Here is a 15370-nt window from a genome sequence, read left to right as displayed (position 1 = left end):
TTTCTTGAGCCCCAGTTCCCATTCATTACTATGGAGCTCAGGGTTCGCGTACTATACAAATAAATAAATAAATAAATAAATAAATAAATAAATAAATAAATAAATAAATAAATACTTAAGTTACACGATCAAAGAGTGGGCTTTCTACTCGCAGAATGGTTATCTCTTGGAAGGGAGTCCTCCCAGAAGAGGAACATTTTTGCAAGTTAGTTGTACGACACGCATCGAGGCGAGACAAACTGGTTTCCACGGGAGTCGACCTTGTGCACGGCTGTGTTCAGTCCATCTCCAGTGGTTGTGCCGGGCTACACCTGCCGAGGAATGGAGTACGCAATGGAGCAAGTGAGTACAACGCCACAACAGATTTCATTTTCAATTTTCTATCCCACTTGTTTAAAATTGAAAATGTGTACTCATTGCCAAAGGTGTACTGAAAGTCCAGTGGAAACCTTTATCGTCTGAATGAAAATTCCAGATTTTTCAGTAATTTATTTTAATTTACTTTTGAGATAGAAAAGTTATCCAGTATTTTGTGAGATACTGAATGCTACGCTGTTCTACGTTTCAGCATGATTTCTTTATGTCAAAGACAAACTGAATAGAAGGTGGTTTTGTTTTGAAGTTTCGACATCTCTCGCGGCACCAGTTTAACAAGAAACCCCACATTTTTAAAACTATTTAAAAATAATTCATTTTTATTTATTTCTTTATGTATAAACGTTATAATATCCAATATTTTGTCGTACATTTCGGAATGGTATATTTCTATGAAATATTTAGTTTACTGTAGTACAAACTCGTTGATCTGGATTAACAAGAACATCAGAATCTCCAGTAACATCCTGTTTAGAACAAGAGCAACACACTTCTATTATGCTATATTTAAAGGGCATAGGCCTCGTTATGTTATGATGTCTTGGAAATCTGTAAAGTCTGTATGCCTAGCTCTCGTAGCTATCAGCTTACATTGGGAGATAGTGGGTTCGAACCTCACTGTCAGCAGACGGTTTCCCGATTTCACTGGGGCTGTCGCCACGGCCGCTTCCTTCTCATTGTCGCCATAAGACCTATCTGTCGTCGGTGTGACGTAGAGCAAATTGTTACTAGTGACGAGTGAAATAGTATACTGTAGAGTCTTCTTCCCCGCACTGTGGGGTCGAGGGTGCGATGTGTTGCACATGTTGATTTGACCCTGTTTTACGGCCGGATGCCCTTCCTGCCTCCAACCCTACGTGAAACGATGAGTATACTCTAGAAGAATTTCCAAACTGAATTCTCAATTGTCTTTCTGAATACTGTTCAATTTTGAACATAAATAGACAAAGTAGCAATAATTTCGATATTGTATAATTTGCAGTATTTTATCGAACAAGGAAGGATTACAAAGCACTAACCATCTCGATACAGGTGCTGGAGGTTCTTGGAGGGGTGGAACTGTCCATAGCCTCAGCACTCGATGGGAGAGAGTCGTTACTTCTATGCCTCCAAGAAGTAATCTAGTACTCATTTTTGGTGTAGGCTGAGAGAATTCCAGATTCAGATGCCTCATAATTTCTAAATTTATCGACTTGCTGGCTGGAACCATACACACGTATGTCAGAATAAAGCAAACCTGTATTTATAACCCACTTTAATTGTTCGTTAGATTGTTAGTTATGATTCTGAAGTGAACCTGAGTCAGTCTAGGTGTTTACACTGCGGCAGGGCCTTGTTTCATCAATCTGCGACAGCCCGACAAGCACGTAGCCAGTCTCTCAGTCTAACTTGTGTGGGTTTCAAATGGCTTTGTAGAAACAGACAAGTTGTCTATGAACTGGACATATCGACACAGCGAGATGCGCAGACATGTGATGGCCAGTTCTCCTGTGTTATGCTCCCCCTATCCAAGATAAATAGCAGTCGTGCAGTGAAAGGTTTGATGACAGGGGCTCCACACTTCGATTTCATTTGAAGCGGGCAACTTGCAGTGAAGCTTTCGTATGCGAATGGATCGAATCGAAGTGTTTGTAATGGATAATCGCATCTGGAGAAAGTCCTGACTTTGTTGTGAGGATAGTAGAAGCCTAGCTTCACAGCTGGGGTATTTTGGTGAAACGTTTTCAAATTTCTCGTGTAAGAAATAGGAAAATAGTGTTTGTGTTAAAATATCTTGACAGTTTCACAAAAAAATCAGGATTTATTTTCAAAAACCTTCACCCACTTCTCGGTGCATCACATTTCTCGCTAATCCTATAAACAGCCCGGCTATGTTGGAGTTCTTTGAAGACATACTCCAGGCTATCACTCGTTAAAGAGTATGATTGTCTGCCAGAAGTAAAGTTCAAATCACATGAGTTCTTTGATCGCTGTATAGTCCAATTCTCTTCCACAGTGTTGGCACACGGTGTCTTGGGTAGCGACTCCTCCTTGAGAGTTGATACTTCTGCTATTCATTGCGTTTGTCGGCCAGAAGTTAAAGGATAAATGCCTTTGGTGGACGAGCCGACAAGACAGACGCACTAACATACGTGTTTTGGAGCAAGCAAATACAATCAGCGTTGAGGCTCTCGTAAGAAAACACCACCTTCTATAGACAGGTCATCTAATCCGCATGCCTGACTCACGTCTCCCAAAAGAACTCGTGTACTGTCAGTTGAAGGTCGGACAGAGAAAACAGGGTCGGCAACAAAAACGCTATAAAAACGTTCTGAAGGAGAATCTAAAGAAATGTCAAACTGACCCTGAAAATTGCAAGGTTCTGGCATCCTGAACTGTAATGTCGGACGGAAATTGATTTAATGTTATCGGGTGACACAGAGTGAGCCAGTGTCGGCTGACGCGTGAGGTCACATTATACACAGGATGTTTGAAGATCAAAAGGAAGGTGACCTGTGAAATCTGGCTTCAGGATAGAGCGTCTCACCGTAGAGCAGACGTTTAAAGTGCATGGCCTCAAACGTTACCGCTGGATATGTTTATAAGTCTGCTGCGACCGAGAAGGGCAGCAGGTAGTCCAACCACACCAACATAGAACAAAGACACCTGAGAGGTGCTCGAGCATTTTGCTGGATGTGACAAATAAATTAATGATAAGGTGAACTTAGGTGTGTTTGTCATATTGTCTTTTATTGCTTATACTTGCATGTGTATCTTAGAGTTACATGTCTGTATTTAAACCGTAACGTACAGCTACACCAACAGCAACGATATGAAGTGTCCCTCGTACCATGGTCCAGCGAGGAACTAGTTAGAATTCCAAAAGTTGGAGATCACGTGTGTGGGATGGTAGCACAAGTTGGCACGGACCGGTGTGAGGGCGGTGGTCACAACTCGTATCAATACAGGGCGGCCGGTGTGGACCGGTCTTACCACCCAATTATGTAACCTTATTCAGCTGCTCGTTCGAATGACCTTGAACAACCTGATCGTAAAAAGTTTATAAATAAAACAAGAGCTATCTCCATGTTACGCATTCTTTTCTGTTTAATCTCCCCTACCTCCCACCTTATTCTGCATTTCCTATTTTCTATATCGCCATTTATTTCTTCCATTGTAATCTCATCTGTCTCCTTTCATTTCGGCGGGCTGGTTGGCTCAGGCGATAGAGTCCTGGCCGGGAAGACCATATTTCTCAAGGTCCACCTCAAACGTTATTCAAAATACGATATGAGCCTCCGGCGAAAAACACCGCTAAGTGGAACGCCTACGGGCGGCGAATCAAAAGACCTGCTCCTGTCCTCGGACACTCCCGGCACTAAAAGCCTTACGCCATTTATTATTATTATTATTATTATTATTATTATTATTATTATTATTATTATTATTATTATTACGTACCGAGCAAGTTGGCCGTGCGGTCAGGGCCGCGCTGCTGTGAGCTTTCAACCGGGAGATAGTGGGTTCGAACCCGACTGTCGGCAGCTAAGAAAATGGTTTTCCGTAGTTTCCCATTTTCACAGCAGGCAAATGCGGGGGCTGTACCGTAATTAAGGCCACGACCGATTCATTACCACTTCGTCGCCATAAGACCTATCTGTGTGGGTGCGGCGTATGCCTTCTTCTATCCTGATCTTAGCCAGAACCGTTCTGACGGCTCTGTCTTCCTCTTGCTGGAGAATTCCAAGATGCTTTCCGTCAGTCTGGCCAACAGTTCAAGCATTCCTTCTGTTTTCTGACACAATTAGCGCGTTAGCTCTAAGTCCCTCTTTGTGCCCAGTATTTGTCTGAGCATTTTTCTTGCTTTCTTTCTGATGTTTTCGAGTTCGCCTTCACATTTCTGCTGCGAACAAGCATTCAGGTCTGTCGTAGCACCTCCTGGTTGTACGTGTACTTCGTGAGCTGATAAGCCATTTCCAGTCTTTTATCGCAACTTTTTCCGATCCATCCTCTTGTATTCTTTATCTAGAATTACGGCTGAAAACTGGTATTATTATTATTCCTTTTATTTCTTACATTACTCAGTTCTCTATTATTCCACTTTCTCTCCATCTTCTCATCCTGCTTACTGTCCAATGCCCCTTTTCCTTCCTTCTTTTCATACTGAACTTCTGTTGTACTTCCTCTTCACCGTTTGTCTTCTGTCATATTTTTCCCATTCGATTTTCTAACTCCTTGTTTATCATCTTTTTTTTTTTTTGGCACAACCGGGCGAGTTGGCCGTGCGCGTAGAGGCGCGCGGCTGTGAGCTTGCATCCGGGAGATAGTAGGTTCGAATCCCACTATCGGCAGCCCTGAAAATGGTTTTCCGTGGTTTCCCATTTTCACACGAGGCAAATGCTGGGGCTGTACCTTAATTAAGGCCACGGCCGCTTCCTTCCAACTCCTAGGCCTTTCCTATCCCATCGTCGCCATAAGACCTATCTGTGTCGGCGCGACGTAAAGCCCCTAGCAAAAAAAAAAAAAATCGACACACACCTGAAGTCACAGTAATTCAAATTCTGCGTCAAACTGGACATCCTAGGCTAATGATCACAGATACATGGAACTACGGGATGTTAATTTATTTCTAGCTGTTTGCTCTGCTTGTTCCCGCCACCGCCCACCTTTCAACCTCTGTTTCCTGTCTTTCACCTTATAGGGCGTGATAGCAGCACGCAAGGGGGATTGATGTAATAAATAGTCACTTGCCGATAGTAGAGGACGTCCAGATATTAATATGGCTATAGTGAGAGGTCAAAAGACGAATAAACTCCTCACATCAAATACAATACTGTGGATCGTGTTTATTGTTAAAAGTACATCAGAGGCGTACACCCCCATCCCCTTATGGAAATCTCTGCAGTCTAGAAAGGGGGACGGAACATCTCATTAACTTATTTTAATGTAGTATTAACAATAAAGACGATGTTGAATATTTGATGTACTGATTCACAAGATAACAACAATGCGGAATTGACCACGCGGAATTCTGGAAGAAGCAGTGGCACACTCTTGTAGACAATACAGACATATTCAGCGGGCGTTGCTCTTCTCGACAGGCCACCGAGAAGGTGTAGTTTTATTGCATAGTTGAGTTGAATGGTTGACGTCCCGACCACCTCCACCAGGCAAGTTGTTTCATTGACCTGAACTTGTTCTTACAGGTTCCGTCGTTTGATTTACACTTCTCAGAGACTGTAGTAAACCTTGTCAAGGCAGCACTCAGGTTCACTTAAAGTCGTACACTGAAGGCATATTTGCTTTATTCTAACGTAGATGGAATCGCTTCCCAGCCAGGAAGTTGACACATTTACAAGTTATTCTTTTCTGACGAGGCATCTGGACCTTCAATTCTCTCACAGTACAGCAATTACCGGTAATTCCTCGAGACGAAGAACTAACACTCTATCGCACCAAGCTCCGATGTTACCTTCCACCCCTCCGAGGACCTTCAGTGCCTGCAAGGAGATGGTTACCGCTAGTGTTCTTTAATCGTTTCTTGTTCGATACAATACTGCAAATGACAGAGGATCTTCTGTTATTTTGACCATGTACTGTATGTTCAGAAAGAGAACTGAGAATTCAATTTAAACATTCTTCTACAATATACTATTTCACTCGTCATTCTGTAGCCAATATTACAAATAGTCTACTCAACTTTTTTGAGATGAATAGGCCTACTCAATTTGTTGTATTTTCACGCGATATGGAAACAAGCAAATAAAATATCACCGAGCGGGTTGGCCGTGCGGTTAGGGTAGCGTAGCTGTGAGCTTGCATTCGGAACATCCCCACTGTGGGCAGCCCTGAAGATGTTTTTTCCGGGGCTTCCGATTTTCACACCAGGCAATTGTTGGAGCTGTGACGCTAAGGCCGCTTCCTTCCCACTCCTGACCGTTTCCTGTCCCATCGACGCCGTAAGACCTATCTGTGTCGGTGCGACGTAAAGCAACTTGCAAAAATGTGACCCGTTGCGCAGAGGGACGCAAAGTCACCAATGGATATTTTACAGCACCAAGGTCTGTCTAGGGAGGTCTGGTCACGCTACCACAATCCTTTGCGGTGGCGGCCATATTGGGTCTTAAATATCGTTATATGGGCGTGCCCGATGTAATGATGTGAGTTATTACTTGTATTTTGAAGGAAAATGGGATACTGTGCCGCACCAAAATGTCAAAGTAAGACAGCTGACGGAATTAGTGTGTTTCGCTTCCCGAAGATAAGCAAAGGAGAGCTCAGTGGGTACAAAAGTGTAGGCGTGACAAATGGCAATCTACAGATAATTCCGTCTTGTGCGCGGTTAGTGAAGTTATACATTCGTATTATTCCTGAATAATAATATGTTTATTTGAACGATGTTTTATATTTGTCTGTCTGTCTGTCTGTCTGTTAGGTCATCAGCCCAGTGGCTGGTTGGATCCTCAAATAGCACCACCAAAGATTATGCGGTTATAAGGAAACCACAAAAACCAATGGCAGCACCAAAATGAGGCGTACTGGGCAAGATGAGGAGTGAGGTAGTTTGCCATTGCTTTCCTCACTGGGTCAGAAAGTGCTATTGCAGCACGACTGACCCTATGAGTAGCACCTTTCATAACACTCAGATGCACTAGTCGTGCTCTGAATGTCAGTACTCAGCACCACCCATACCGCAGCAACTTCCATACTGTCACAGCCATGGATGAGACTGGGACTTCGGTGGAAGCTACATTTTACTCTGGCCTGTGCCAAGAGATGGATGCAAAAGTACTGTATCCATCAAGAAATGACAGCAGGCAGCGTTTTATATTTATAGGTCTTATTATGTATTTTCTTCTAGCATAATTTTGAAGAACCGCAATTTGAACTAAAGGGGATAAACGTAAACTACTCAAGTGGAATTCCATTCCAAAAATTTTCAACGTCCCTAATCCACCCAAGTCTTTGACATACAATAGGAAACCTCCCAAAGAAAAGAGAATTGTTTTTCAAAACAAGCAAGAAAAGTAAGAGGAAATGTGTAATAGTAGTACTGATGTTTGTGCCGTACCCCCGGCAGGATGACCCAAAGGAGAGCGGGCCAGGGATCTGGATATAAAAGTAAGGTCCAACCCAGAGGATAATGTCAAGTCCCAATTCAAACAGCTTGACAACAACTTTATTCATAGACAATGTAAAACAAACCAATTCGGAAGCGCACGAAAATCAACATAACATAACTAAAGAAGGGTTTTAACCCGTTTCCATTTCTCATCCTTGTAAAATATAAGAGGAATTCCACTCTTCTAATAAAAGGTTTAACATAACGTAAGCTGCGCACCTTGGTACCAAATAAATGTCTTACTAATCTCTACAGCGCTACAACGTATATACAGCTCGCCAGTTACAAGGTAAGGAAAACTCTTCTATCAGTGAACTCACAATGACACGCATACTTCCCAACTACACGTCCAGAACATTCTGGAATCTCTCTTTCATGTTACGTACAACACTTTAAGTTACTTTACGTTACTTTCACAAAATATCTCGGCACCAAGCCGTTCCTGATCAATTACAACCAGATACATGGCGTTACATATCTGTACAAGTTCCTAGTTCCTCCCATCATCCTACCAACACATAGCAAGCCAGTAGATCTTACCTCCCATGCCCCTCTCACGGTGCTTGGTTCGACCCAAGAGTAGTGCTCTCCACAAAGAGCAGCAGGTAAGTGAGACGGTCCACCGCCCGGCGAGGCACACTGGCTCGCCGGGAGGGGTAGGTCCCGATACCAACGTCATCACGCCCCTCTCTCGGAGAAGCCGGGAGGGGGTAAGTACACGCGAGGGAGCATGGCAGACGATCGACATACGAAAGAAATGCAAATACGGAGGGACGCCCCAGGACGGAAAGAATTCCTTGTCCATGGAGCCATAAGTGAGGAACAGGGAGAGACACATTTATTACACAATCAATGCCTAGGACATTCAGAAATACGCACAATGATGGTAGTAAATTTTCAATGAGCTCGCTAGGAGCACAGCACAGGTACCAAGTCCTTTAAGGCGGGAGGAGACCGAACACACGGTTCAATGTTTATGAAAATTTCCTTTTCATGTGTCCGGCTCCATGGCTAAATGGTTAGCGTGCTGGCCTTTGGTCACAGAGGTCCCGGGTTCGATTCCCGGCAAGGTCAGGAATTTTAACAAAATTGGTTAATTTCGCTGGCCTATCACTTAAGACCCAAGCATTTGTGTCCAGCTTGCCATCATTACAACAACAATAGTAGTCTTATACGGTACGGTAGTTATTATTTACAGCTATATTTCATTCATCTTAAATGCTCTATGCAGTACATTATATGGCTGGACAAATACTTAAAGATTACAACACTCGCACTAACCAACTACTGTAATTTAACGTACCGTAGCCTAACATAATATCCTAATGTAATCCCTAAAATGGCCTAACCTAGGTTAACTCGACTTAATAGTGACTGAATTTCTATTTCTTATGGAATCTTGTCTACCAATGGCTTTAATTTTCTTAACCATTATTATTATTATTATTATTATTATTATTATTATTATTATTATTATTATTATTATTATTATTATTATTATCATCATCATCATTTGCATGCATGTTAGGACTCAGTTAAGAGCCGCGTGGTCGCCAACCCACGCTCCCTAGTTAGGAGCTCCTGACGCCCCTTTCAGTCATATCTTATGACAGGCAGGGGATAACGTGGGTGTTATTCTGTTGCCTCCGCCCACAGGGGGAAATCAATTTGGGTTGTGACTACGAGGCCCTTAGCTGAGTCTTTACATTGCTTTCACTTACTTGTGGTAGGTTGTCACCTATTCTAGTCCATCCGACCTCCCCTGGTCAACACTTGTTATTTTCCGACCGCGACGGCATTAGCGCATTCGAGGCCTAGGAAGTTTTTCATTTCCACGCACGTTGTGGCCTTCATCTTTATTTTGCCGATACCTCCATTTTTCGAAGTGTTGGCCCACTTCCATTTGTTTTCTTATGATTAATGTTTATAGAGGATGGTTGCCCAGTTGTACTTCCTCTTAAAACAATAATCACCACCACCACTTTGTACTATATAGCTGCATGGGTTATCAATAAACTAGTTAAGAGTAGCTAAGAACATCACTCTTGCTGCACATGTACAGAGTATTTTTGCCTCAGAATCCAAAGAAATACTACAAGAATGGATAACAACAGTTACCATACATAATTTAATGCACTCAACTCAAGATGCATTCAGTGATTGTCAACATACTGGAGTAACCTTTTAGAAACGCAGTATCGGTAATTACTTTCTTAATAAAGAAAACGCTGAAGGTAATTTATTACAACTGTCTTTTAGTAAGTTACTTTAAGTACAGTACTTCAAGTTCAGTATTTCATGTACCGGTAATCATAATATGACACAGGTACTGTACAGATTTCTATGTTTATGTCAATAAGATTACTTATTTGACAGATGCTATTAATAAGAAACACAGTAAGACAAAGTTGTCCAATTAAATTCTTTAAGAAAAATAGTTTGTATTTTGCTTTTATTTCAATGTACAGCACAAAAATCCTCTAAATTCGAATACACTTGCCTTTGGTTACGCTCGTTTAAAGACCCAATATGGCGGCTCCATAAGAAGCATTCGTGACTTGACCTCCCTAGACAGACCTTGTACAGCACAGCTGAGAGAAGCGCCTGTGGTGTCAAAATTGGATTTCTATTTTGATGATGCTTGATGCTTGTTGTTTTAAGGGGCCTAACATCGTACGTCATCGGCCCCGATTTTTGCTTTTTGACTTGTTTGGTTAACTGTGGGTAACTTGCACAACAGTTCGAGACTTGTGCAATTGGTGAAGGCGTTTCTCTCAAAATACGGTTTCCTTAATAACAACAGTCAATAATTAATATCTCTTGAAGTATTTCACACAGAATGATGAACACTTTTTATAATGTTGAGGATCTTAGACCAACTTTAGAACTGTAAACATCTCAGAAATGAAGGGGAAAAAAAGCAGACTTTAGGTCCCTTTCCGCTCAAGGGGTCACCAATAAATAAATAAATAAATAAATAAATAAATAAATAAATAAATAAATAAATAAATAAATAAATAAATAAATAAATACATTAAATAATCATCCTTTCATGCATTAGTCCTATAGAAGAACTGTTACGGTCTATACAAAAGCTGACGCCATCTCTTCCTGGGGCGTCCCAGAGATCTCTTCCCACCGGGGCAGTAGTTTATGACTGCTTTTGGGATCCTCATTCTGTCCATCCTGTTTAGGTGTTCTAGCCAATTCCTCTGGTATTCATAGATGTATTCCAATATAGGTCTGCTTTCAAGGTCATTCAGCACTTCTGTGTTCCCACTTAGTGACTCCCGCTGTTCGCCGCATGTATTTCATTTCAGCTGTAGTTATTCTTCTCTCATCGCGTTTCCTCAGGGTCCACGGTTCACTTCCATAGCAAAGTACAGGTGTTGCTAAGGTTTAGTAGATTCTTGTACGGGTGTGTTTTTGAACTAATGATGGTCTAAAAACTTTACTGATGATTCCCAGACATCTGTCGAATTTGGGGATTTTCTCGGGTATGTCCAGTTCTTCAAAGAAAGACAGTTTGTAGCCGAGGTACTTAAAATCATTTACTCTTTCCAAAATGTTGTTATTTAAGCCGATCTTGCTTCTTACTGGTTCCTTGCCACAGGAGGCCATTTTCTCAGTTTTCTCTGGGGATATTTCCATTGAGTACAGGTTTAAGTTATACACTGAACGCTGTAAATCATCTTCTGAGGTGGCGACCAGCACTAAGTCATCTGCAAATAATATTGTGTCCAGCTGTAGATTTGTTTTGCGTCTGAAACCATGTTTTGTTTCTTTAAATTCTCGTATGAGAGCATTCATATGAACAGGAGAGGGGGAAAGATCGCAACCGTGTCTTACTCCTGTCTTTCTTGTTTTCCACTCTGATAATTTGTCCTTGGCCTATACGGAAATCAGGTTATGTTTTTAAAGGTTACTTATGTTCTGTACCATCTGTTTTGGGGTGTGATTAGATATGAAACGATTGGGTATGGTATTGCGGTTTACTTAGTCAAAAGCTTTATTGAAGTCCACAAAGGCAAGTATTGTCCAGACTGCAACTAGTTCTGCCATTGTAATGTGTTCGATGTGTGGATTGTCTGAGTGAACTGTCTGAATAGGTGAGACATTCTGTGACCATACATTTTGAAAGTGATTTGACCAAGTGTTGCAAGTTCAACATGCTTACTCTAAAGCTGGAAGGCGAAGATGGCAGCTGCACGAGGGCGATGAGCCTTATAGGGAGTTCGTTTTAACTTATCTTACTACTGTAAGATTTCCCGATTTCGATGTATTTGTTAATAATAATAATAATAATAATAATAATAATAATAATAATAATAATAATAATAATAATAATAATAATAATAATAATAATAATAATGTGTGTATGATGTTGTATATTCAGCTCGAAGGCTGGTTTGATTCTCTACAGCTCCAGCGACAGCTGTCATATATGGCCTAGGTGTCACTGAAGAGGCATACTAGGGAAATGAGGAGTGACGTAGTTTCCGGTTGCTTTCCTCACTGAACCAAAAGTTGCTGTTAAATATCAGTCTACCAGTCTTAGCAACATTTTCACACCATTCATAGCAGGGACTGGCTACATAAGGAATGGTATTACTAGCATCACTCGGACCTCAGTCACTTTCACATTGTCGAAGCCAAGGATGAGACTGAGACAGCTCAATGAAAGTAACAAAATCATTCTAGCCCGTACCAGAAGACATAGTGCACTGTAAACACTACAGCCTGCCAGCAAAGGCATAATAATAATAATAATAATAATAATAATAATAATAATAATAATAATAATAATAATAATAATAATAATAATAATATTATATATTAAATTTTAAATTTCGTATGGCTATTTATAGCCGAGTGCAGCCCTTGTAAGGCAGACCCTCCGATGAGGGTGGGCGGCATCTGCCCGTGTTATTGTGGTGGAGGATAGTGTTATGTGTGGTGTTTGAGTTGCATGGATGTTGGGAGCAGCACAAACACGCAGCCCCCGGGCCATTGGAATTAACCAATGGAGGTTAAAATCCCCGACGAGGCCAGGAATCGAATCCGGGACCCTCTGAATCGAAGGCCAGTACGCTGACCATTCAGCCAACGAGTCGGACATAATAATAATAATAATAATAATAATAATAATAATAATAATAATAATAAACTAAGTGGAAGCAGTGCCAGGGCTCAGCTAAATGGCCCCGTGGTCGCCAAACCACCCTCCCAACTTGAGAGCGCCTGGAGCCCCTTTTAGTCGTTTTTTACGACAGCCAGGGTTACCACCCCCACGCAGGTGGGGGGAGAGGAATGGGGAGTACCGCGGGCCTGCAAAATATTGTGCAAGAAACACATTGCGAAACATTGCGCACCTTTCCTGTTTTTACACCCTTATTTTTAGCTCTCAGAGGTTGAAATTTTCATAACGATTTCTTAGCTGTTACTTATGTTCCAGGACATGCAAGAACCTCGGTCAAATGTCACGCTCTTTGGTTTTTGGTGTCCTGAGTCAGTGAGTTAATGGTATATCTTCTTCTTCTCCTTCCCAGCTTTTACCTTGGAGCCGTGCTTTGTAGGCTTCAGCCTTGTTTTATGGCCGGATGTCTCTCCTATCGCCAATCCTGTATGGAGGGATACATTCACTACTACTACTACTTACCTTGAAGGGGTAGGGCGGGCATCTTTCAGACCAGGAAATGTGTTGCAGTGAATTGAGTTGCGGACAAGTTGAGGACGAGACGAGACGAGAATGGAAAACCACTAAAGCCCACCCTGAGGACAGCCCACCATCGCCCGAGCCACATTAAAGCCGGAACACTTTTTTTTTGGCTATATGCTTTACGTCGCACAGACACAGATATGTCTTATGGCGACGGTGGGACAGGAAAGGCCTAGGAATTGAAAGGAAGCGGTCGTGGCCTTAATTAAGTTACAGCCCCGGCATTTGCGTGGTGTGAAAATGGGAAACCACGGAAAACCATCTTCAGGGCTGCCGACAGCGGAGCTCGAAGCCACTATCTCCCGATTACTAGATGCTTAAGCGACTGCAGCTATCGAGCTCGGTAAAGCCGGAACTAGTGTGCTCGTTCAGTGTACAGGGACTCTCAGATTATCCAGATTTCATTCGATTAGTATGGATATTATAAAAAATATCGATATATCTCGATATCAAGTTTTTTTAAATACTACGATTTGAAATTATATTGAATGTCTTTACATTTTGGCAGTTCCAAGAAAAAAGACAAGATAATAACGAGAATCAAAATGTGTGTACAATCATAATCAAAAGTTTGTGGCATTTCCAATTAATGTGACATGTTTATAGCAAGGTGACATTGAAGTGTCTTATTTTTGTCGAGAGCATCCACATCAGTGGCGGCTTTTGAAAAGAACGTGTTCAGTTAGTGACATTCCTTGATTAGCAACGCGACTTAAGACACAGTTCAAGGGAGTTACCAAAACAATGAGGAATCAGAGAATATGAGTTGAAATTACTGTTACGACGGGAACTGCATTATGGAACTCTGTTGCAAATAGCATCCGCAGCAGTAACTCTGTAACCTCTCAGATCAATAAACCAACGGTGTGAATCATGATGAGTGAAATGATGGTGTGTGTAATTAATTTTCATTAATTTCACTATATTACTAGTTTGACTAACGATATGTACATATTGGTATAATGATTATGGTGTATTTGTTTTGAACTTACATTACAAATGAGTTTATTTTGATTATCTTTTAAAGATATCCCCATTGTAGGTTTATAACCGACAGCGGTTAACTCCTTTACCATACAGAGATCGTGCGCTCATTCTTAGGACACCAAAACTCGTCAGACCCGTCTTTAAAGTTTGTGTATTGCATTGTCAAAATTAATAATATTATATCATCTTCTATATATATAAAATAAGAGTTTTGTCTGTACATTGCTCAGAATTTAAAAAAAGAGATGGTACTTCTGTATCGGTCGTGTCCACAGCAACAAGGAAATCCAATTTTTAATTTTCTGTAATGTCTGTCTGTCTGTCTGTCTGTCTGTCTGTCTGTCTGTCTGTCTGTCTGTCTGTCTGTCTGTCTGTCTGTCTGTCTGTCTGTCTGTCTGTCTGTATGTACACGTATCACCAGGAAACGGCTGAAGAGAATTTAATGAAAATCGGTATGCAAAGTCGGGGAATAAGTCGCTACAATCTAGGCCACAATAATTGTATTCACGCTAAACGAAATGGTAGTTCACCGGAAGGCCTAAAATTAAATTCTCAAATATTTGTGTTATTAGTGCTCGTATCTTAAAGAAAATCGGTAAGCGAAGTTGGGGGGTAATAAGTCGATATAATCTAGGCCATAAATAATTATATTCAGGTTGAGAAAAATGGTATCTTAATGGAAGGCCTAAAATTTAATTCTCAAATATTTATGTTATTAGTGGTCCTAACTTAGTGAAGATCTTTATGAAAAGTCGGGGAATAAGTGGCTGTAATCTAGGCCATAACAAATTTTATTCACATCGAGTGAAATGGAAGTTTAGGGGAAGGCTTAAAATTTAATTCTCAAATACTTACGTTATTAGTGGTCGTATCGATAAATACTACATAACTAAGGTTATATAGTATTAAATTCCCGAATGTCTTATACATTGTCACTGTACTGGCTATGATCACAGGGATATTCCATGAATTTCGATTTTTGTTACTAAGTCCATATCAGCGCCGAGTCACGAGAAAATGCGTAAACAGAATTTAATGAAAATCGGTATGTAAAGTCGCAGAATAAGGAACTACAATCTACCCTATAAATAATTTTACAAGACGCCCTAATATCACAGAGTCGAAAGAAAATAAATATGAAGGCCTACAATATAGAAAGCTCACAAAATTTATCTACAATAACATTA

The 15370-nt window shown here is 41.1% G+C and overlaps 1 protein-coding gene across 1 annotated transcript in view; it reads left to right on the top strand.

Moving 5' to 3' along the window:
- The first annotated feature begins 224 nt into the window (after window positions 1-224).
- Window positions 225-15370, top strand: part of LOC136882137 (beta-alanyl-bioamine nonribosomal peptide synthetase ebony) — a 184125-nt gene continuing 168979 nt past the window's right edge. The window contains exon 1 of the mRNA XM_067154680.2: window positions 225-342. Within this exon, the coding sequence (XP_067010781.2) occupies window positions 322-342 (21 nt within the window). The 5' untranslated portion in view covers window positions 225-321. The remainder of the gene's footprint in view (window positions 343-15370) is intronic.

Source organism: Anabrus simplex, chromosome 10 (assembly GCF_040414725.1).
Source record: "Anabrus simplex isolate iqAnaSimp1 chromosome 10, ASM4041472v1, whole genome shotgun sequence".
NCBI lineage: Eukaryota > Metazoa > Arthropoda > Insecta > Orthoptera > Tettigoniidae > Anabrus > Anabrus simplex.
The sequence above is the reverse complement of the archived record's forward strand: the minus strand, read 5'-3'. Positions and strand labels throughout refer to the sequence as shown.